This window comes from Branchiostoma lanceolatum, chromosome 16 (genome assembly GCF_035083965.1).
Source record: "Branchiostoma lanceolatum isolate klBraLanc5 chromosome 16, klBraLanc5.hap2, whole genome shotgun sequence".
Lineage (NCBI taxonomy): Eukaryota > Metazoa > Chordata > Leptocardii > Amphioxiformes > Branchiostomatidae > Branchiostoma > Branchiostoma lanceolatum.
The window spans coordinates 5650964-5676822 of NC_089737.1; the positions used below are offsets into that span (position 1 = coordinate 5650964).

Genomic DNA, 25859 nt, shown 5'->3' on the forward strand with positions numbered 1-25859 from the left:
GACAGTTTGACACCTCAGTATCTGTCTAAATGGTCAATGTCCATTATTCCTAGCCACATCTGGAGCCTGGTAGATGCTATCAAATACCCCGTACCAGGCTTCTCTGTGGGCTGAGAAAATAGTAGAAATTTGCAAATAAATCATCCTTGTTTGACCAATTGCCAATATTTCATAGGCCCACAAAGAAATCTGTTGGAGACTATATATATTTTGCTATACAGATCTTGCAAATACTTTACAACTTACTATATTACAAACTGTAAGCATAGAGATCTAATATATAGGTATATTATATACACATGTGTCAATATTCTTTAAAACTGCCTTTCAGAAGAAAAAGTAAACCGAACGTAGTACTCAATATTACATCGAAATAGAGAATCTTCCATATTCACATTAATTAATAGTGACCATTATAATTTAATTAGATACAGTAGAAATATCAACATATTGTTTACATGTACACTTGCCAATAGCATCTCCATATAGTTGCTAAGAAATACGGCTAAAGTAAATAAATAAGCGGACTTAATAATATACACATTTGTTTCGCAAGATTGTGTTTATTCGCTGTATATTGCCGCTCTTCTTGTTGTTCTGGGAGTTTCTGTCATGACGTCAACACTGAACCTCCGATCAGACGACTTTTTCTTGTCTGAGGAAAACAGACGACCGGAGCTGATTCTTCTCCTCAGGTTGCCAGGCGACGCAGACGACCTAAACCTCTTCTTACACTCCCTGGCCAGACTGTCCAAAGCAGTTTTAACCTCCGCGTACGACTCTCTAGTAGAAACTTCGAAAAACATACAGCCTAACATTTTCGCCATGTTTTCTCCTTCCTGTGGTTTCACCATTCTGTCCAATAGGAGGTCCTTCTTGTTGCCGACAAGCATGACGGGAGGTTCGAACTTCCGGTCGTTTGATGACCCGACTTTGACCTTGTCGTTTTGGAGGCCGTGCACGTGGTTGATGAGGAACTTGATTCTGGTGATCTCGTCGAAGCTGCACTTGTCGGTGATTGAGTACACGATGATGAAACAGTCGCCCCAGCGGATCTTGTCTTCCAAAGTCATGGCTTTGTCGTCCTTAAAAAAGAAAAAAAAATGAAGAAAAAACATAAGACACATTTCGTTCTCAAGACAAAAACTGTTTATAAACCATTTTCTTGAGTACACTCTTTTCAAAACAGGAGTAGCCATCTATCTACAAGTAGAACTGTACGGTACACCCAAGCGAGGGATGGCTTTTCAGTACTTAGGAAAGTTCTGATATAAACCGCAAGATGGCGTTCGTGTATGGTGACCGATTGTGTGGCGAAAGCGTCGATGGAAGTGGAACACATTACAAGTCACATGACACTAAGATGTTAGAGCGTGAATTCAATCTGTATGTACCAAGGACATTATATAGGACTTGGTATGTACTAAATAACATGAAATAGAACGACCAATATCGGGAGATTTATTTTACCTGCCCTGCTGTGTCCAAGATCTCAAACTGGAGTTCGTCTCCATCCACGTACGTGCTGTACTTGTAGATCGTTTCTGAAATATCAAAAGATCAGATAAATGTGAGATCATGGACAAACGCAGAGGGCGTCGGAAAATCTTATGCAGTCAAACTATTATTGCAACTGAGCTGAAAGTTCATTGACATTGGAAAACACAATCGCTAAAAATCCAAAATACCCGTCTTCTCTTCGATGCAAAATATGCCTGTAACTTTACCGTGAACCGATAGACGGCGTCCATGAATGGCATAGCAAACTCACTGCTGTTGACTTGAGCATTTTCTAATACTTCTGAATATTCGACTGTCGTAAAACTCGACCAAACGTAATGGATTGAAAAGTTAAAATAAAATAAAAAGAACATTAACACATATGAGAATGATCTACAAACCTAACGTTGGGTCATAGTCCCCTATGAACCGCCTTGTAATGTACCGGACAACAAGAGCTGCAACAACAAAGGAAAACAAAATTAATATAATATAACACATATATTTCTTTGATAAAACTGCGCTTCAAATGAAAGAGCGATAATGAAGAATTAAACTCCACATGATGCTTTAACAAAGTTTAAATCTTTGTTGCAATATAAAAACAGTAGGTCATCAGAGTACAAATGCATTTCGTTTGAAACAAAAGATTCAAAGTAAATCATGTAATTGGTGAATAAAGGATGAGCATTCATTCATTGATTTATAACTTCAATGTTTGATCATTCCTGTTTTATGTTATGATTGTTTATTTGATCACTAATGAAGTTTAAGTTAAGTTATTCCTTTTGTATATTGATTTGTTATGATTTGTCATGTAACGTAGGGCTCCCTTGGAAATCAGTTACTTGTTAACTGAAGGGACTACCCTAAAGATTCATAAATACATAAATAAGCTCTAATCAGCAAAATGATAACGACAAAGTTCATCGTCCCTGTATAGATGAATTCAGTGCGTGCAATGTATAGTTTCGCCAAAAGGTGGCGCTTTTAAATGCAGAGACCATGGGTGACCACCAGTCACAGGCAAACCCCATTCAGAACCGAAGCTAATGAGCCTTCTTGCCAAAACCTACATTCGCTATCGACTATCGATAATGTTCAATCGTTCCATTGATTCTTAGGGTCTTTCCTTCCCATACAAGCCCAAGAAAAAGTCCCATAGTATCCGTCATAGCTCTGAGCCGTTAGAACAGCTGTACAGGTCATCACAGTACACGCGCCTCCAGCCATACGGGTTTGCCCAGACCACCCTAATCCACTCATTAAAAGTCCGCAGACGGATAAACACACCACTAATCATGTTTTAATGGATCCTTGGGGATCGCGGGGATTATGTAAACTGTCTGGGCAAAGATTATACCACAAGATATATTTGTAAAGCGTTTACTGGCTGTGGTCAAGTGGTTAATGATATAATGTCGAGGTCGCAAAGTCCGGGGGTCGAATGTCGGTCTAAAGCCGGCGTCACAAACCAGAAAAATCGCTCGCCCGAAGTGTCTTCGAGCTCTAAAGGGTATGTTTCTGTAGCCTCTACCAGGCTCCGCGGATGGCTGAAAAAAAAGTTGAAATTGGCCAAATAGAGTGAAAAGTATGCTAAGGGAGTTGGCTACGGAGAGAGGGTCTAATATGCCATTCTAGAGCGGCAAACTGTACCCATATAGCAGACTAACTCCTCTTGCATGTTTTTCTGTCTATTTGGCCAATTTCTTCTCTTTTTAAGCCGCCTCTGGAGCCTGGTAGAGGCTGATGTTTCGGCTATTCTCCAAGCAGAGGTTTTGGTCGAGCGGACAAGTGGCCGCCATTTTTAACGTTTCTCTCCCTCCACCTCTGCGACAGAACGCATGGGGAGGGGGCTATCCTTTTTTTCAAATCGGTGGAGGGAGAGAAACATTAAAAATCGCAGTCACTCCTAGCCCTCTCGATTGAAACCTCTGCTTGGAGAATAACTCTCGGCTGCAATTCGTCCAATGCCCTCTCGGCCACTGAGCGATTTTCAGAGATCGGTTAATGTTTACAGGTCACTGAGTCCGGTCCAAAGTGACAGGGTAGGTTTTCAGGGGAAAAAAAATATTCAAACCAGGCAAGGGCGCATCCGGGGAAGCCAGCAACTCAAATACCAGACCATCTACGCCCCTACTTATACATATAGATTTCTATTTTTTCTTCGCACAATTCGTGTTGTCTCCCTCCGTTGAGACGTTCCGGGCGAGGCTGGAGGCCTGCCTGCCCTAGCCCGGGGCCTCCCCCCTCCCCCTACTTTGCCACTGATGGGGTTATCTGGCATGTCTGGGGGTCAAACTAAGTTGAAGTTGAGAGGACGCACAAGGAGATCCATATCCTACTAGTCAGTACAATTTACCCATCTCGGCCAAATAAGTACACTCCAAACAGAGGTTGGGTGGGAAGATTGTGACATTTTTATGACTTGCGCCGTTTTCTGACAGCTCGTAATCCATGAATATCACAAAAACGGGGCAAATTAGAAGAAGTTTACAATCTTCCCATCCAACCTCTGCTTGGAGATTAATAAATCAGTTCTAGTACATACGCGTATTGTTGTTTTCACATACTTTTCCATCTGATAAAGTATTACTACTTCCTAATCCTTCGGCAACATTGCATCATCACATCATGTTAAAGCATTCTCAAAGGTAGACACATGGGGGGAGGGGCATTATGTGTTTCTTGGGTGGCCTGATATAGTCTCAGACTTCAAGGTCAGAAGTTGATTCTAAGGTCAAGATCTTTGACGATAAGATTTCTCAGATACGGAAGTTATTTTCTAACAAGGAAGGATATCCCTCATTATGAATATGATGTAATGGTAAGGTATTATCGTAAGGAATTCAGCGATTCCAAGAATTTCTTAATCGTTTTTGCCATGTTTTTGTTATGATTCCTAGTTCATATTAAGCAGTTTTAGTATTCATCTGTGAACAAGGCATTTCTAAGGTACAAATGAAATTTTCATGATTCAGCTACATCTTGATCTTGAAAAGGGTTGAAATTACAGCTAAAAGGAGCTTTTCCGTATCTATCCAGCGATATATAGAGAATTGACAAAGTATGTATCGTCAAAATGTAAGAAACTATACATCTTACCTCAAATGCCACAAAAACACTTACATCTAAAAACTAAAATGTAATCGTATCTCTAATAGTCTGTAACATTTGACGGAAAATGTGTGTCATTTGAAAAACCTTTCCGAAGTCTTCGCCAAAAAGTCATCGATGTTTCAACCAAACTTCCGAAAGAAACGCTAAATACGTCAATAAATTCTTACGGACTAGCGTCACCACTAAACAACAGAATTGACAACTTTAAGTTGTCTGCTAAGCATATAACGTTATCAAAACTACAAAGATCACTTGAACATCCTCTATACGACAGTTTCCCAACCAGTTCTAAGATTCAGAAGTCATCGAAGACCTCTCTGTCGCCGTCCAAGAATGTTAATGTACATAACAAAAATACTTTCTACCCCCAGTAACGTCCTATCATTTACAGCTAATTGACAAAGGCTAAAAGGTCAGCAAAACAACGTAGTCTTAACATCTCCTTGTTTTCACAACTTTTCATCCATCGACAGTTGAAAACACGCTTTGGTTTGCTTTATTCTATTCTGGCTGTCACCTTTTTGCAATCTTCTAGAGAAATTTTTGTAACAGAAACTTAAGCAAACACTAAAACATCCGGAAGGTGTATTTTGGATACACTAGGCGTTCAGGTAGGACAAATTGGCTACGGTGGTTTAGGGTTGTTTTAGAGCAATGTTGTGTGATTACGTAACCTCAGAGACGCGTTGAAATGTTTCCGTTTAAAGCATGACGCACAGGTAAAGGTGTTTCGCAGGTACACAGTTCATTTTAGGTTATTTTGGTACAGTGCTATGTTGTGACGTAACTTTACTGATACGTTAAAATGTTTATGTTGTAAACATTAAAAGCAACCAAAGCAATATTAGTGCCCAAAAAACAATCTGAGATCTTTATGGTAGTGACATTCACTTACACTGTCAATCATATTTACGTAGTAACTTCATACTTTGAGCATTTTAAAACCGCGCAAAAACGTGCCGTACGATGTTCCTCTTAGTTTCGCGAGCCTACAAAAACCCGGCGACGATTTTCAGTGAGTTCTCACATCACAACGACATTGTATTTTTGCATCATGGACGTCGCTGTACATTGTGATAGTGTTGTTTGAACTAAACATGTATAGAAATTACTAAATAAATAGACTTTCAACATTGAAAATTTCGGGCCCTAATATAAGGACAGATTTATGAAGCTGTACACTTTCGTTTGAGGTAGTTCTATCGCATTTTTAAGCAATTTTGTACCTTTGCTAACGTGTTCAAAAAGTATCCACCAACGAACTTATTCAAGAAAGACAGCTTTTGACGTTTTTCTAGACAGTCACTTTGCAATTACGTAACTTCAGAGACACGTTAAAAGATTTCCGGTAAAACACACACAGGTAAATCAAAATTACTCGCTATTCCAGCCTTTCTAGAACATTGTTCTTTCATTACGTAACTTTGCTCAGACGTCAAAAAATTTTCCGGTTCTTTCTTCTGTTAGATTTAAGTTGTTTCCTGTCTGGAACAGTAAGAGTTCAAGGGCGTCAAGTTGACTGGAAAGAGAACTTGTCGTTAATGACAGTTCTAAGACCAAGTTTTGCGCCATGACTCACAGGCGACGGTATGAGAGGTTTGGAGACTGTCGTTCTAGACGGGATAAGAAGTCTTAATTAGGCAAGAGTATTCAATCGTGAGCGAAAATCCGTTTTAACTCGTCTGTCTAGTAAGATACTGAGTCAATATCACAAGCAGAGGTTGGTGGGGATGATTGTTATTCTCCAAGCAGAGGTTGGTGGGGATGATTGTTATTCTCCAAGCAGAGGTTGTTGAGGAATATTGTTATTCTCCAAGCAGAGTTTGGTGGGGAAGATTGTGACCTTTTTATACAATGCCCCGTTTCCTGTCGGTTGGAAAGAGTTACAATCTTACCCACCAACCTCTGCTTGGAGAGTAAGTCAATGTATCTTTCAAAAGTTCCCTAATGTCCATTTTTTACGTGCCGTTCTATGTATTAGTCAATCACACGCCAAATTAACGTCCCTGTCCGACGCATTTTAACCTGGACCGAAATAAGCGTTGTTGTTTATTGTTGTTTATTGTTTGCATGCATGAGTACAATTATAAAACCAAAGATAAACAAGGCAAATAAAAACATGCAGGGGGGGGGGGGGGCAAAAGCCTATGTGGCTTTTCGTGGGCCCCCCTCGAAACTAGACAGTGGTTATACATACTAGTAGTAGTAGTAATCAAAACGAAGCAAAATTAGCGAAAGAACAAATAGATATTATACCATAAATCCTAATGGTACAAATGAAAAAGAAGAGGAACTAGTAAGTAAATTTTGACTTGTAAACATCATATACAATTTTTAAAGACAGATCAAAATTAGCGTTAAATGTCTTTTCCAAGCTTAAGGACACAACCTTTGGACCTGCAAGGGATTCGAACCTCAACCTTTAGATTCTAAGTCAACAGCCCTAACCATAATTAAGACCATCTTGCCTACATCTGAAGCGACAATTTCAAGAAACTGCCAGTTTTCCCTTCTCCTTCCAGCTCGAGCCAAAGCATTTTCCTGTCAATCAAGGTCTATTTCAGAATATGCCTACAATGTCAAGGGCACAGTACTGCACATATCATGTCAACACCACAGGCGAGCATGTGGGGAAATGTCAAATATCACACCGACCGGCGAACATACATAGAACACATTTGGTCACCAGGCGCGCTCGTGTAGCTAGTTGACCTTTGACATCCGGGGTCTGCGTATGCCTAGCCAAAGATGTGGACTTTGAAATTTTGGTTCCCAAGTTCGTGCTTTTCTTGGCAACATTTGTTTCAAAAGTTTCAAAGAATCTTCGAAGGCTGGAAAGCACGTGTTACATAAGGGGGACCTGCAAAAACTACGGCTATTTCAGGTCATATTGAGGCAAAAGTCCTTCCGTGAAGTTTTCCTTCAACAAGGGGATGGCAAATTCCTGACATAACCACTGGACAACGTACGATCGACACATGCGATTTGATTTCCTACTGTTGTATATCTCTACACAGACTCTGCCACAGTGATAATAAATGAGTGAATGAACTGTTAAATGAATGAATGAAAATGAATGTGTCGTTTGTGTTAGGTAGGAGTAGGAAAATCGTCCTCTTTTATTTTAAAGATTGACTCTGAGTATTTAAAGCGGTGTCACTGATTGGGCGAGTGAGTGAGTGAGTGAGTGAGTGAGTGAGTGAGTGAGTGAGTGAGTGAGTGAGTGAGTGGGCGAGTGAGTGAGTTCGTGAGTGAGTGAATGAGTGAGTGAGTGAGGGTGAGTGAACGAGAGTGAGTAAGTTAGTGAGTGTACGAATATATGTTGAACTAAACGAGTTAACAGTGAGTTGTGTCAAGCAAAATCGCTTCCGAATCTTTCAGCTACTGTCGAATGATTATCATAACAACATTTGTAACTCGGACGACATACAGAATATGGAGTGACTCGTATACATAAACATACAATGACAGAAAATAAATTCAATATATACACGCACAAGCACTTTGGGTGGTCCTTACCATCATCTGAAGCGTTCATAACAGCTAGCCTGAATATCATCACAACTAGGTGAGTTTGACAGGCAGAAAAACTACAACCCACGTCAAAGATAACATCCACAAGTAAGGTGATCTCAAACACCAGCTGTTGTCTGAGATCGTCGTCCAAAGAACATCTTCAGACAAGAAACATCTTCAAGAACTGCTATCTACTCTACAACAAATCTTAGAAGATTATGAATTTGTAGGACAGCAGAGCAGAGATTGAAGAAGTTATAGTTTGCGACCTCGTGGATGGCATATTGGACCCTCTCTCCGTAGCCGACTCCCTTAGCATACTATTCACTATATTTGGCCAATTTCGACTATTTTTCCAGCCATCCGCGGGGCCTGGTAGAGGCTAGCACACTCCTAGCCCTCACGACCGAAAAGTCTGCTTGGAGAGTATGTCCTGGCAGTACTCGGGCGTCCATGTTGAATTGCTTGAGTCAGAATGTCTTTAGTAACAAGTTGGAAGTAGTAGTAAATACTTGGCGGTGAAGACTCCCCTGACAGAGACAGAATGCTGCCCCGGGGTCCACACAGGAAGACAAGAGTACTTCCTTCCGTCTATTTACTGACGTGAGGTTACCACACTGCTGGGGATAAGCATATCCTGCGGTTAGTTGGAGTCCTATGGAAGGTCTAGGTATCTAAAACTCGTATGCAAGAATCTGAGAGATACCAAAGCTGTCTAGAGTTGAATAAAACTTTTCTTGGTACGCGTACTTGTACTTATACTTGAACGATTGAACTTCGAATTCTTATAGTCAGAAAGGGAAATATGTACGTCAGATACCTTTTGAAACAAAGGTTAATATCAATAAAGTATTTTAATATACATTACATAAAAGAAAGGACTACGTCGTTCGATAAAACAAACGTCAAACTAGTGAAGGTCAAACACTTTCTCCTTCGTGAATTCAAGCAAATATCTAAAGCCAAGCACTTTTCTAAGAGTTAAACTAGTGACTAGACCTACATTTTGTCCAAAAGCTGCTCTGATCTTTTTAAAATGTACATTTTAAGGCCTGGTCACATAGTCCGTGTAACGTTATGTGTATGTGTAGTACAATACTGTCAATATTCAGCTATCTTGTTATGGAAAAGGCCGACTTAGATCCATGTCGGTGTTTGGTTCTGTCACAGTCTGCTTGAAAATTCTACGGCATCAAAATTGCACGACAAGCTAGGACGAATTTTGACGCACCGTTTAAACAATTAACGTTCTAGTCTTTTTAGATTAAAGACGAAGAAATAAATGAGTGAAGCAACATGATACTCTCCGTTGCGGAGTGTTCACTAGAATCGGCTTGAAAAATAAACAGCCTGGTTGAACACCTTTGCCATACGCGAGGGATTTCCTCTGAAAGAGAGAAGGCCTTCACCCTAATCCTCACACACTGGTTCCAGACGCCTTGTTTACTGTTGACTCACCTTTTGTTTATTTACCCGGACAGCTAGCTTTATTTCGGGTTCGGTGGAAAAACAACCAAGATTGATCGGTACGTTTCGCCATCGTAATCAGAAAACGATCAGCACACAACGTTTTTTCAGAACACCACTCCAACCATGACTATGTTTGAATAATCCAGTAGTTTCACTAGAGAAGCGGCGCCCTCTAAATATTTGGTGGGTTGGTTTTACAAATGTTTGGAACCGACAAAAAAGGGTGTGGCTGCCACACTTTTGCACGCCGTGTCCAAACATAGACCGTCCATGATTTCAAAACATTCATTTCATTTCAATTCAAGGTATTGTGGGAGATTTGCCTAAAATTAATTTTCTATCAGAGAATAATATTTGTTTCATATTTTGACATTATGAAGAAAAATTTAAGGATTTGGGAATCGTGTAGTCAGTAACTTGAGTGATAAAAGTCTTGTACTCAGGATTTCTAAGTGATTATGAGTGTTTCTCAAGTGCTCCTCCTCTCTTGTGTTTGAAGACACTTGGAACACCTAAGCGAACATAAGACGTAGCCACCGCAAAGTGACCTACTTTGTTTAGTCTCGCCCTCAATCATATTACAGGCCTGTGAACCACGAAACAGAGCCGATAATCAAGCAAAATATGTAGAAAGAAAATTCTGGAAATCAAACTAAATTTTAACATCGTATTTTGATGAAAAGTGTACAATAAAGTTTCCCAAGGTATTTGAAAACTAGTTAGAGTTCCACGACTTCATACCTTCGCCGACTGATGTTTCGAGGTCTAATAAGACCTACCCACCTACCTATCAAATATGAATGCAGTCCATTCAAGTATTCTCGAGTTATCGTGTTGACAGACACACACACGCACACACACACACACACACACACACACACACACACACACACACACACGCACACACACGCACGCACGCGCGCACACACACACACACACACACATACGCACACACGAACGCTGTGCAAAACATAACCTTCTCGGCGAAGGTAATGAAAACATAGACTTTTGTCTGATACTCTGGTTTTTGACATAACGTTTACAGTAATAGACCTATCTGTTTGATCCCGATACGTTTCCAAACAACTATTGATCGATATCTAACTTGACCATATTATTACTTAGTCTTAACTAAAGCGCATGTATTTAGGTGCACAGTTAGAGCTATACTTTAGGCAGCTATAGCAATACTTTAAGTAAGCTTTAAGCCTTATGTAAAGAATAGCTGGGGTTTACGCCAAGCATTGGAATTATGTCCGGCTAGAGTGTTAGGATCAGACATAGGCGAGAGTTAAAGGATGATACGAGGGAGTAGTTTGAGTAGTCTATCGTCCAGCTTTTTAAAAAAATATTCAGTTTTACGATAGAAATTCTGCAGATATCATACCTCCTCTAGTATTTGATTACAAGTGATGGGTTATACTAGATTATAACAATTTCGGTCATTTGATAGTTGTATGTAAGTATCATTCATGTTCAAATGTTAATATTTCAAAGATAGAAACTCATATGTCAAGACACTAAAAAAATGTAAACATATCGACAACGCATGTTCCATAACTGAAATCATATAAATCTGCTAGGTCATGATCCAAGATGGCCGCCAGGTGTCAGGTCACCATGCGGCTAAAAATGTACTGCACAATAAAAACATGTTGTATTTGCATTAACAGTTGTATGTTCTACCGTCCCCTTAGCGTTAATGTATTCCCTGTACCCATGTAAAAGGGTGTGAAGTGGTCGGGTTGTTTCGCCGCACTGTTTTCCCAACCGCACGGCTTCCTTTACTTACGCATCTTGGATAGACGTGAGCAAATTTGCTACCAATACAAACTTCAGTTAATGGGTGTAGTAGACCATTAAAGCAATCCAAGCTGAAAAAAACACACATTAACAACTGTGATTTTATCGCTAAGCATTCCTAAGCGCTCACAGTTGTAATCATTTTCAAAACTCTGTTATCATATCCAAAATGTTGTGATTTATCTGTGACAGTAAGCTGGATCTATGCTTAATAATCACATAATATCGTTGCATAACTACTGACAGTTCGTGTCTGCTTATCTAACATTATAGATAACACAGCGCCGCTAATTGAAGCCTTTTGTGGAGCCGATTTGATAACAAAACATCACTAATGGTCAATACATCCAACTGAAGGGCCATTTAAGTAACCCCTCTAGATGCAATCGTTCGAGCCTTGTTTTTGTATGGTAAACCGCTGACGCAGGAATGATGTCATACATTGGATTTTTCCTTTGATAGATATTAGTATACAAGGAAACAAAACGTATTTCTACGTTGATGAAGGTTAGTTCTATCAGATCTTTCTTTAGTCACTGACAAAAGATAGAGTCTGTCTGAAACGTCTGACTGTTTCAAAATTTTATCCAGTTGCTTGAGTAACTATTTTTGGCATAACGAAAGAAGACATTCTGACACGGGAAGCTCCATGACCATCATGGTTCGGGTTAGAACGTTAGGGTCAGGATCGTGGATTTGTTGTCTGAATGACATAACAAGATCAAGATGTCGTAGCAAAACAAGGAGGTTTCTTTATTCGGTAACAGTTTCTTTGCAGTTGCAGACAGTTTCTGAGAACAGGAGTTAAGTTAAGTCGACATATGACACGGGAAACTGTCGGACAGACTTCGGGGTCATGGTCGTGAGAATTTTTGTCTCAACGATACAACAAGATCGAGATGGCATGGCAAAACAAGGACAGTTCTTCTGTGAATAGTTTCATCAGGTTGGTAAGTCGCTGAATACAAAGACTCTTTCTACACAGCTAAGTGATCCATTCAACCGACGTTTCGTGACCATCTGTCACCTTCCAATTCTGACTGGTTCACATTGCACTGCAGAACATGAGTTGCTGCTTATAGATTGTTTATTCGGTAAGAGTTCCTTACTAACTGCAGACAGTTTCTGAGAACTCAGAATTTCGAGTTAACGAAATTCGACATCTGACACGGGAAACTGTGTGACAGTCAGGGTTCGGGTTAGAACTACAGGGTCATGATCGTGGGAGTTCTTGTCTCTCAATGGTACAACCGCATGGCAAAACAACAAAAATACTTTATTAGGCAACAGTTTCCTTGCAGTTGTAAGCCGTTTCTGAGAACTTGAGTTAACGAAAGTCGACATCTGACACGGGAAGCGTTTGACAGACAGGGCCCGGGTTAGAGCATCAGGGTCATGATCGTTGGGCTGTTATTTCACAAGGTGAGCAGGGTTCAGTGCATATCCGACAGTCTGTCACCGTGTTACACCTTACATGGCCCACCTGTACTGTTGTAGGGTGGTATTTAGGATAGACTACTGTGTTGTAGTCTAGCTATGGGGAAAACTAGACAGTTAGCGCCTGCGCCTAGACCCCACGGTGAGAGACCAAGTAAAAAAAGGGTTTAAACCATTGAAAATCCTTTTTTGGTGGGATTTTTGTGTGAAACCTGTCACACTTGTGCGTATATTCAAGTGCGTATGTGTTGCGTATGAACATCTCTTTTTGTTTATGTAAAATTCACAGGGAAAAAGTTGTTTTCTACTTTGACCCACCGTTGTACAGCTTAGTCATCTAACCTAAGAAATCACTTATTCATCTGCAAACTTAACCTCAACTAAAACATGTTAATACGCAACTCATGCGGACTTGCATATACGCACAAGTGTGACAGGGAAACCAGGTTTTATACCAAAACTCTGATTGGATATGTTAATGAAGCTAAGACAATTCTTCTTTCGTTAACTCGGCTTAGAAACTGTTTGCCATTAAAAGGAAACTATTACCGAATAACATATTCATGTTGTTTTGCCAAGCGTTTGTATAATTGAGAGACAAGAACTCCCACGTTCATGACCCTCTAGCTCTGACCCGAGCCCAGATTGTCATGTAGCTTCCCGTTTCAGGTGTCGACTTTCGTTAAGTCTGTTTCTAAGAAACTGTCTGCCACAAGAATGAAATGTGACCGAATAAAGTATTGCCGTCGACGCCTGTTAAGTACGTCGGAGGAAGTTCACTTCAAGTCAAATTTTATTCCATAACACTTGGAACAGGTACAACGTAAGGCAATGCGTTGTATAAGACCACTGGCTAGTTAAAATAATCTAGTACATGCTAAACGTATATTCTAAGTATGTTGTTCAGTCTTGTAGTTTCTTTGTAACAGAAGAAACTGTTTGAATGGATCTGCATAATTTTCTGAGATTATGAGGGCCATATTATTGTCTAAGATAATCTAGGAATCTGTTTTGTTATTCTATCATCTTATCTCAGATGTAGGATAAAAAAAATGTGAAGAGGGTTGAAATTTGATTTTTGTTTTTTCACTTTTCTTAGAAACCACCAGGATTTTGACACTAGTGTTACTTGACTTACGACGGCAAGGACGAAGAGTTCATTAGCATATGACGTCATTTCTATAAATAAACCAAGCAGCAAACAACGTCAACAAAAGTCAACACATCTCCCACGTTCATAACAGGAAGACGGTCGAAGATCACGTACACGTGGTCTCACTCACAATATTTGCCATCCGCATCTAAGAAACGACATGTACAAGTCTTTGTTAAGCTAAGATCTAAGGCGAAGGAGTCAGGGAAACACTAGCAACGCTTGAGCAGACTACAATAAAGAAAAGGCCCTATCACACTTGTGCGTATAGTCAAGTGGGCATGAGTTGCGAATTGAAAATTCTTACGGTTTGAGTAACGTTTGCGGGGAAGAAGTTGTTTTCTACTTTGACCCACCGTTGTGCAGCCTAGTTATCGAAGCAAAGAAATTACTTCTTCGGCTGCAAACTTAGCCTAAACCAAAAACATGTTAATACACAACTCATGCGGGCTTGTATATACGCACAAGTGTGATAGGGCCCTAAAGCCACGTTCCTACACAATTATTGGGTAGGCCGACTACTCTCTCTTCGCAGCCAGGGGCTGAATTGCGAGGAGCGCATAATTAGCGGGGCTAGATCGCAAGGGTCTGGAGCGGCTGCCATTCGGCGCGCAGGTGACCTCAATACGACAATTGCCTCATGTGCGGCCAAAGGACAGTAGGTTCTGAACCACTCACACCGGGAAGGACCCCTACTCTTTTCGATAAGTGTGACGGGTTCTTTAACGTGCTCGAGGTGTGGCTCTCCTCAAACACGGGACCTCGAGTTTACGTCCAATCCGAGGGACGTCACTATCCGAAGTTGGGTACTCATTTACACCATAGTGAAGCGACGAAAGTCGTGCAAAGTGCCTTTCCTAAGGGCACAACATCGAGGCATATCGGTAGTTTCGAACCCGGGACCTCTCGGTTGTGAGCGAGTGCGCCACACGATTCTACCAAAGATGAACACAATAGTCTAGTGTACGTGAAACAGGCTATTTCGTCTTCTAGGCCTTAGCCACAACAGTGTAACTGATACAAAAGTAAGCCTTTCTGCTTACTAAACACTGTTAAAATGTTTCGTCAACATCTCCTAATGATCTTGAAAATGGCCGTCTCGAGAAACCACGAGTACACGGTGCTGACAGACAGCGGTGGGGGGAGAGGAACCGGAAACCGTCAGAGAAACAAGACACAGGAGAGTCAAGGTCGTTGTCCTAATATAGTCTGTTTCACAGGCGCTTGGGATGTACTGATGCATTGTTACCATGTCGTAGCGTTGCCGTAAATGGTTATACAGTCTAATTTCCTACTCTCCAAGCAGAGGAGGGGTTCCGGCTGGTTTTTGACGCGTTTGTATGCATTTTTGTTGGGCTTTCTACTTTGTCATTTATATGTTGGCGACACAAAATAAAAATGACAAAGTAGAAAGCCCGACAAAAACGCCTAAAAACACGTCAAAAACCAGCCGGAAGCCCTCCTCTGCTTGGAGAGTACTAATCTCCAAGCAGATCTATCGTTGCAAGGCAGTATCAAAATGGCCAACCCGTCTTTTGGTACAGGTTGGCTCTTACCACCGATAGATCTGCTTGGTGATTGAATACAGTCCAACCTGCCAAAGAAGACCACTCAGGGGGCCGATAAAATCTGGTCTATGTGGGCAGGTGGTCACTATAGACGGAATTCTTAAAGCCGAATGCTTGTGGCAGTGGGGAGATTATTAAAGGGACCACCAAATAGTGGTCACTTGCACAGGTTTGACTGTTTTACCAATCTTTGCATGACTACTGCTACATGGAAAGTTACAACTAATCAAATATGTAACTCTCAGACAAAACACATTTTGTAGAGTCTTTATTTGCTAGGGACAGTTTTATGACTTTGGCTGTCATTTGAAAGACTTAGATATAATTGTTAAGTGTAAGCTGCTTGCTTGCTAATTAATGCACTCACAGGTAAACAAATTTTAATCCCACAAAAAAATGAAATGTGATTATTGTTTGATTGCAAGAAAAGTAGCAATGCAAACATTACCATATGTTCAATTGAATGCCGTAAAACAATGGAATGCGTATTTTTAAGGTTCTATTGACGTTTTAAAAGAAATCGTTACAGTTGACATTGTGGATATAATAATATCATAGGAATATCCAGAATATTGTAGTATAGTGGCAAATAAAAAGTAGTAAACGTATTCTATTTCTGTTAAAACATAAAGCTGATCATCTATAGTTAACAGCCTACCTGTTGTTAATTTCAGTGCAGCATTAGTGATAAATGACCTGTGTCCGGAAGGTCGCGATAATAGGACCTATTTAGAAGTGATAAATGGTGTATAAATGAGGCGATAACTGAGCGGACATGTGATAAATGGACCGTGATTACGCTCTGATTGTATAACAGACTGCCCGGAAGTTATCGGCTGCGGTTGGTACAAAGTTGTAAACAGTCTGAGGTCAGGGAAAAGGGAGATACAAAAAGCTACCGGTCCAGGACAGAACATGTAAACAGTGTGCAACGAAAGCAGTGGAAAATGAAATACATTTTATATGCGAATGTCCCGAATTTGAAACCGAAAGAAATAGATTATTCACGAAAGTATCCGAAATCTCCAAAAACTTTTCTAAATTAAGAAATACACAGAAACTCATATTCCTTTTAAAATCTTCCAACCCACTCATCATTGAAAGTGTGCGACTTTTTATTTTCCACTGCTTTCAGAGAAGAAATCAAACCCCGCAGTAGATATAGAAACTTACTGTAGAATAGCAATATAGAATGATTTTGTATTCATGTATACCTTTGTTTTACCTTACATTTGTATTTCGACATTGTTGTCAACATGCAATTAGCCTACGGGCATGAATTTGCAATAAACTATTATTATTATTATAGTTGCTGGTGAAGCTCCAAGCAGGTGTTTGGATGGAAGATCGTAACGATGCCTTGGTAATCTCCAAGCAGATGTTGGGGGTAGTCGTCATGATTCCGGTTGCATTGTTTTTATGATACACTTCAAGGAAGAAAAATGAGGCAGCCAAAAAATGACATCAAAAACGTTCCGATCTCTCTGCAACTGCTTGGCAATTAGTTTCCGTACTACCCCTGATTTGGTTTGTGAAATTGATAAATATCACAAGATGAAGCTCTATGAATACATAGTATGAGGTATAAAACACGTGTCTTACTGTCTTCCTCGAACAATGAATGAATGACCGACCGAACAAATGAAAGAAAGTATAGAGAATAGATAAACGATAATATTGCTCTAGCTTGTAGCATACTAAGAACAATTAAGATATATCCTGCGCCGATTTCATCATGAATAGTCTTTTCTTTCAAATGTGCCACTAGTTTGATTGATCAAATGCAAAAAATGACCTTTAAACACCTGCCTCAAGGTCATGTGTGTCAAAGAACTCCAGCTGTGTAGACGGTTCGATGGCAGTAGTGAGCCCCACGTTGTTAAACACGTGCCCGTACATTTTGTACATGATGGGCGGTAAAGTGTGCACTTCTGACCTCCCGTGGGCACATCGTACATGATGCACCTGTTCTTCTGTAAACACACATTGTGACGTAACTAGGCCAGCTGAGACACGTTGAAAACATGCTTCAAGCAACTCAACACGAACAAGTGTTAGGGCACCTCCATGAAATATTTAGAGCTTTTGTTAATAACTTCTTATTTCATCTTGTCTCATCAATTATGCAAAGAAGGCTTTAATTAGCATAATTTATTGCAAATGGTGGTCTTCTCTACCACAATTGCATACATACAGTAGCATGTGTGTAAGTCATTTCCTTAGGTAGAATTCCATGTTTACATTTCATCACCAATTATGTTAATGTTTTCCACATGTACATAATTTATGTATGGTGATGTAAATCGTTAACTGATGTACATATCTCACAATGTGATTTTCATAGAGGTAGCAAACACTTAAAAGCGTGCCGTAGGAAGTAAGTTGTGTGAATTGTTGCGTTTGTGGTCAATTTATTTGGTGTACACATTTTTGTATACACTTAACGCATCTGTCTTGTTACCCCCCTTCCCTATCACAAATAAAGAAAGTTGTTCTTCTATTTGTGCATTTTTTTCCTTTTCACACAACCGTCTTCTGCGTTCCTATTGGTTTGCACCGAGACCTTGTCCTCAAAAGTCGAACACACACTAACTCTAAGAACACACACGGACTAACGTTACTGACACATTGTTATCGCTACCGATCAAAATAAACTGTACACACCCCTAGTATTTGCAAACCCTGAAAAAATACCCCGTAACATGTTTAATAAACTTTCCACTTAACCAACGCGATGTATCACCGATTCAATGCCACCTAATGGTAAACTATATGTCTAGAACGATATCTAAACCTTGGTAATCGTTGACCCCGAGGTCATGACAGAACACTTCAACAAGATCCCTCGTGCGATAAACAACATACCGAACATCACACCAGGATAAAGCAAAAAGGGCAGGGCTTAAAGTCCTCTGTATCAAGAGATACTGTCGGTATCTTACAAGTCGGACCTACTGTCAATACAGCGAAGCTCAAAACCTTTTATGTGTGACATAACTTTTACGTGACGTGTTCTTGATACATAGTTTCCGTATTATGATCCATTCAACCGTATATTTCCGCCCTTTCTCTTTTACCTTCGAGGGGTGGCAGATATCTAGGATCGGTATTCGAGGAACGGTGTGACTGTTTTTGCTGTATTGTTTCGCGAGCAGGCGATAAATATATCCGGTGACAGGCACATTTCAATTACGGGGCTCTAAATAACTACATGCAAGCAAGCTTAATAGATTTGTAAAAAAAGATTGAAGGATTGTAGGCTTGAAGTAAATTCTTAAAACTTGTAGCTTTCAATTCACTGGCCAAAAATTCATTTATGTTTTAAGCCCCTGTCACAGGCTCAAGAACTTCCCACGACTTGCTCCCGACCACTCCCCAACTAAGGTCGGCGCTGGGTTGGGAGTAGCCTGGAATCCATCGTATTCTAGCTCCAGTTCGCTCCTCTGATCGTATCTAAGCAGATATAACTTTACCGACTTTTATTTGTCAAAATTCGTAGTTGGCTCGCGCACACGACCTTCAAAGACTAGCAGACAACCTTGTCGACCTACTCCCAACTACAAACGACCTTGCTCACGACTAACTCCCAACCATGGTCTGAAGAAGGTTGGGAGACGTCTATAGTCTGCTATGTGTGACAGGGGCTTTACCAATAACAATTTTGCTACGTACTAAAGCCCTATTACTAGCAGTCAAGTCTTGCACATACAGAAGGGCTTCATCGAAAAACTATTTAGACACCTGAATTTTTCTACCTACTAAGCCCATATAGCTAACACCAGTAGGTAAGTTTAAGCCTTGCACATATAGAAGGGCTTCACAGAAAAACTACTGTAACTGCATTTAAGTTCTCGTAGTTTTAATTTCACAGTAGGGAGAAAATGGAGTGTTCGCGGTGGTTTTAAGTTCGCGTTTGAGATAATAGTAGGCAAAGAGGGCAAATATTTCGCGGTGGTTTTTAATTCGCGGCGAAGAGCTTCAAAACCGCGAACATAAAACCATCGCGAACATTTCTGCATTTACAGTATTTGGACACCTGATTTGTGTCTACACGGTTGTACGTGCTGACTAACCGCAGATAACCTCCTTGTCTCTACCAGGTAAACGTGACTGAGGTTAGGTTGAGTGGGACGCTGGGTTAGAACAACAACGGTTTTGTCAGCTGTAGTCCCGTAAACAGTGCGTACAATGAAACACAGCCCGAGGAAAATACTTCCCAAACCTCCATGAAAACGGGGGAACAAAAGAACTATTGTTATCTGTTGTTATTGATGAAAAAGATGGCTCAAAGTTTGTCATCGCGTGCAGTGTGCTCTATACGTGGTGTAGCGTGCCTTTTAAAAAAGTCCGGGACGTGTGGGGAGGGGGGCATTTTTTCCAAACTTAGACAGATGGCAATTACATTCCATTTTTCAGTGGGTGGCCAAGCCCGAGCCTTGCGTTCCTTACAAAATAATGTCTTAATTGTAAATATCTTATAGCTTCTGGCATGCTCTAGTGTTAGTTAGGAATAATTCAATTAGTAAGACAGCAGCAGACAGTGCTGTAATTGGATAGTCTTTAAAATTTCCGTCTTGACTTTAAAAAAGTCTGATTCAAAATGTAGTCTTGCTATGAAGTCCGAGTTCAAAGGAAATGGTTTAATACGGCTGGGAATTCTCAGTGTTTAGAGTTTAGTCTCCGTAACTGCAACACTTGCTTGGTTAGCATTTTTTGCAAGACTGAGAGAATTCCCACCATACATTGCTTGTTTTGTCTCAGAAGTCTAACTCCTAAGGAGCTAGCTTCAATCTCTGAGGACTCAAAGGGTTTAAGAAAAGATCAAATCTTTCCTCAGATCTTCAAAGACGCTGACAAGTCGGCGACAAGTCGTACTTTAAGAAAGAAGTATTCCGAGACAGCTCACTTATGGAGGAATGTCTCCACGGATAAGTAACTATTTTGTCTTTCTTTAAGACATTTTTCAAGTCAAGTAAGTCAAGTCAAGACGTTTTTCTAGACACGGGGATTGGATACAGCCCAACTGAAAGTTGTAAGCCCCGAATGTTGCGTTACCGGTATAATAAATTCGAATGTCAACAATAATGAAAAATAACTAGTATCATTCATATTCCTGCTTCATATGATTTTGATAACAGTTTACCCAATGAAATTAAAACGCTAGAGTTAAGTATTTGTGCTACATATACTTCAGGTATGCTATGTTAGTTTAGTGATTACGGTGTCTTTCTATAGATATGAATTGGTATTTTTTTAAATTCTTGTTTGAGTTGAATGTGTGATAGTTGTGTGCCGATTTGTTGAAAATAGAGGGAACGTTGGCGACCCCCAAAACACCCCTCCCAATAAAATGGTTTGGCTACCCTGCGGCGTCACAAAATCAAGATGGCAGCCACCACATATGCCAATGGATCCAACAAAGGTATTTGCCAGACGCAAACCTGTAATATGTCCATATTCAGCGCTGACAAATTAAAATCAGACTTAGTCAGCAAGTGGTAACTTAAACTCTCTACTTCTACATCTGTAAATTGTTAAGACCAATCTTGGATACCCGCGTTTTATTTTGTAACACTACCAGTAGGTTGTATGACCCGTAAAGTCACACGTCTATAAAATACACTCACGAGATAAACTCAACTGGTATCCAATAAAAACACACTCTTTACCAATAAAAACCGTTTTAACCCTTTGTCTACAATGGATAAGGGTAGTTTTCTTCTAATTTGTGTTTTAAGTCGCTTTAAGTTAATGAGATGATTTCAACAATCTATAGAAGGGTACTGAATACGACCAGGCTAATTCACTTAGCTTCTTAACCAATTAGCTTTACTTTTGTCGAAGTTTCTAACGCATACACATAACTACGATTCTGTTCGTAGAGCTTTGGGTGTCAGTTAACCCAATTTTTTTCCAACTTTGTGAAAAACATTCTTGTAAGGCATGTCTCATGTAAAAGACGGAAGGCTGTTCTGAATAGACCTTCGTCTGTAAGAATTGCTTGGCCTCAATATATTTAAAAAAGGAAATACTAAATAAAGACATTGCTAATCACATAATTTCAGACACGTGTCCGAAGAAATAAAAAGACGAACACGCCATTTTATGTCTCTCCCGCTGTTTTTACAACTTGCAAAAAAACAGCACATAAAAGAAAACACGTTTTAGAGTTACAACCTAAAACGTGTTAACCATTAAGAGGTTAACGTTTATCACATGAAAAGCATTACCAATAGGTCTATAAATACAGCACCCAACAATTTCAGACTGTTTGAAATTACAGATTAGGTGAACTTTCCCCTGTACATTTTTTCAAACGACTGTACACGTTACTGGCAATCTCCAAGAATAAGCTTACGATATTTCACCCAAAACATCTGCTTGGAGATTAGTTACGGGTGTTACGTTGGGGATCATAGGTTGGTAAAAGAAAGGCGTTCCCTTGCTCGAGGTCGGGATATCTTTAAAGCATTTCTCACAAATTCTTTGGGGGTAGGGTTTTTGTTTAGAGTCAATAGTATCCTTGTCTCTTACGCTCTGTTTGCGATGACAAATGTAGTAATCATATCGACCTTCTACCAGTAGGCTTACTGAGAAAGTAGAAGAAGAAAGGGTAAAAGGGACTTTATACATACCGCCAAAACACGGAGGATTTGGTCTAAGATCTAGGGTATGTTACAGGCTTAGGACGTGGTCGTTCCCACAGAAAGTGTTTGACATGGCTTCGTGGTGATTAATGGTAGGGTGGGAACTATGGGTTTTTATCTGCGTGTTCACGGTATCAGGTTTTTCAAGTGAATAATCATTTTCAACCTCCTTTCCAAAGAAGTAACGAAAGTGATTCGTTCAGGCAAAGTGTAGATGGGCACAACTAGCTGAAAGGTTTAACGATCTTGCTATTTTGTCTAAAGCTTTCCTAGCGGATACATTTGTATAAAAACGCGTGGCCATAGCTTTAGTTTAGTTTGGAACTGCATATACAGTAGAATCCGCTTAACTGCACCACCCATTTGTCAGCGTTTTTGGTGCAATTATCCGGCTGGTGCAATTATGCGAAATGCCCAGCTGGACCGCACCACCATGGGTAAGGGGGTGTATTGTTAGTCAGAAACACTAGCACAAAGGAAACAGACGACATTATTCAGTTATTAACTTTATTTATTGACCCTTTGCTGAAAATAAGGAAATGACTACGAACCTGTTTAAAAGATTTTGCATTCTTTCATTTTTCCATGCGATCTACCGCATTACACCACACGTAATGTTACAGGGGAGGCATTCTGAAACATGCCACTCATGGGATAACAGTTTCTGTGTTACATTACGTAGGGTGCAGTTGTCGATTTACGTAAATCATGTACCGCCATGAAACTAGGAATTGAAACTTAAACTTGGTTACTGATTACGGGTGACCCGCCCGGGACCTCCCATACGATTCCTATCAACGTAACTGTCAATGGAGACCGCCTTCTTTTGTTACTCAAAACAGTTTTAAACATATTGGCGGTATTGCGCCTTTAAACCGGCAGGTATCGGCTCATTACGTACCGCGTTTGCTGATTTTAGCGCACCTTTTCAGTTAACTTGTCGAGGATTTTTGAAAAAAATGGTGCAGTTATCCGGCATTGGTGACCATGCGCGGTGCAGATATGCGGAGTCATTAACAATGCAGTGAATGGGAACCGGTTTGGGATTTTGGGATTCGGTGCAATTAAATGGAAGGTGCATTTATCCGAGGTGCAATTAAGTGGCTTCGTCTGTATTAAAGACTCAGTTTTGCATGAATTTCACCCCCCCCCCCCCACACACACACAAAATCCCACAAATGCTAAAGCCTACCTGTTTTGCCGACTGCCGCTTGTCCTAGTACAACTATTCTGATTGGCCGGTTTCCACCTTGAGTCCACGAGTCTCTCTTCTTCAAAATCTTCGGATTCGGCTTTATGAACGGTGACGTCATTTTCAGACGATGCTTCTCGCTCAGTTCCTTAGCAACGTTTAGAATGTCGGACAAGACCATTCGGAAGTTTCTGTCAGTTTTTTTGTAAATACGGTTGCTGCGCGGGAAAGATGTCTGAACCAGTTTGTGGAAAGCTGTTGTTGTGACTCAGAATCAGACGACACTTTCGCACAGCATTAGGTTCTCAAAGTCCCCGGATGTAGGTCAGACTGGCCGAGATTTTCCTAGTGGGATCGGCTCTTCAAAGCCTAGTTGCGGCCCCCGGGCTTGATTCTTTGCATCGGCCCGAATCTTGCTCGACTTGGTCCGCCGAACTGCCCGTCACTCGACCTGTAGTCGCCCTGTCTGGTCCAAAAAGATAAGAACTGTGTGATTGATATCCTTTTCAATACGCCATGTTTGTTTTGTGGTCCCTACAATTGTAACAACAACTTCAGTAAGCACCTGTTTTTTTTCGGCCAATCCCGGATGATGCTTGATACAAAAGGAAAAAATCCACGTGGTTAAACACATGTTGTCCTACTTTACCAGATGCTGTTCATTCATTAACAATGACTTCTACAGGCCCTCAACATGTGTATGGCGCTGTCAACCTGTCTAAAACAATCACCGAGTACACCTGTCCTAGATATGTCCGAGCAAGACAAATGAAATATTCAGGAATGCCTATCCACGAGTGTTTTCTTTCGGAAGCGTAAACTACACTCCAACTTTCAGCAACCCAAGACTGCGGTCATACCTTTATCTACAAACCAAATATGACTCATTTTTTCCTCAGTCTACACGACTAAGCCTGTCAACGTTAACAATCTTGAGTTTCCAACGCGAGAGTGGACACTACGGATTGTGAGGTTTGCGGTGAGACCAGTAACTAACATGTGGCGTGACAGAGTTTGAAAGGCCCGTTATTTGCTCTCCTAGCCTGGGAGGCTGTGTGTGTGTATGCTAACCTGGTCAACAGTACTACTGCCCTCTACACAACTGTCCCTAGGCAAACACTGCAGCCCTAATTACTTGTCTTGTCCAACAGACGGACAACCTTTTACTAAACAAGGGGTACTTCTGTCTGCTGGGAAAGATCTGTCGGATTACAAAACGTAAAGACCGTAAGCGGCAAATAAAATGGAGCAGAGCAGAGTAGAGTAGAGTAGAGTAGAGTAGAGTAGAGTAGAGTAGAGTAGAGTAGAGTAGAGTAGAGTAGAGTAGAGTAGAGTAGAGCAGAGCAGAGCAGAGCAGAGCAGAGCAGAGCAGAGCAGAGCAGAGCAGAGCAGAGCAGAGCAGAGTAAGGCATATATCTCGTGCTAGGACACATACCGAGCCACACATAACAAGCAAACATGAAGTTCGACCAACCCTTTCAAATATTTGGTTTCGGCTGGTTTTGTCACCAATTACTGAATGAAGTTTTACGAAGCGAGGAAAAAATATACTAGTTAGCTCGTTGGTTGATCAGATTAAGATGGTTTACCGGTCTTAAGACATAAACAGTTACTTACCGAGGTGTAGCAATTCTTGCGTCGTCTTCTTGTCTTGGACACAGAAGATGTTCGTCTTCTTAAAGACGTTCTCCTGTTACAGAGGTGCCTTCAAGTCTGCTCCCAATATGTCTTAGAGAAAGAAGATATACACCGCCTGTCAGACACAGTCTAGTCACTTGTTCTGCTTGAAGACCGGTCAAGCCTCCAAGAAGAAAAAAAAACTCGTCCGAAAAAAAGTCCACGTCTTCTTGTATAGCACTGAGGATTCCTGTAATGTCCTGACTAAGGTGTGGGCTTGTGTACTTCCGAAAATTCCTGGCGTAGTTTTCACTGTAGAACACCTCTAGCGTGATCTAGGGGATACCGTAGTCTTTGACCCGCATGTGCGGTAAGTAACGGCATTCCCGGGGTAACTGACTGACCCTGTACGGTAGTACTGCGGCCTCCGGGGGTTTGAGAGCGCAACAGCCGACACTCCTAGCGCGAGTCCTCGGTAATTAGTGGCGTCTCCGGCTGCAGGCATGGGTTGATATATCCTTGGCAGACATCACACGACAAGTGCTCTCCAACCGGTAGCGCACGGCCCCGGGGTCTCAACACCCATCGGTTCTCCGTCGCGCGACCTGATTGGTTGCTGAGTCAACACAGCTTTTGTGGGTAGCCCCGAAATCAGGCCTCACTACGGCTGCCGTTTTGACATTTGCCGTTTCTTACTTCTTCTTTTTTTGGCTGAGTAAGCGCAAGTTTCGGTAGTGTCCCGTTTTCTACGACGGCGAATGTTGTTGAAGAAAATAGACAATAGAAAAATATTACGTAGTCCACAGAAAAATTAACCTCAAGGAAAAAAATAGCAT

At 40.8% G+C, this 25859-nt stretch overlaps 1 protein-coding gene across 1 annotated transcript; it reads right to left on the reverse strand.

The window, feature by feature from the left end:
- On the reverse strand, nucleotides 1-25638 carry LOC136422051 (ras-related and estrogen-regulated growth inhibitor-like). The gene is made up of 5 exons (XM_066409674.1): nucleotides 25024-25638; nucleotides 23407-23872; nucleotides 1902-1958; nucleotides 1471-1544; nucleotides 1-1085 (listed from the first exon to the last, which is right to left on the reverse strand). Exons 2-5 carry the CDS (start codon nucleotides 23585-23587, stop codon nucleotides 564-566), a joined length of 834 nt encoding a protein of 277 aa, XP_066265771.1. The 5' UTR covers nucleotides 23588-23872; nucleotides 25024-25638; the 3' UTR covers nucleotides 1-563.
- Nucleotides 25639-25859: the final 221 nt, after the last annotated feature.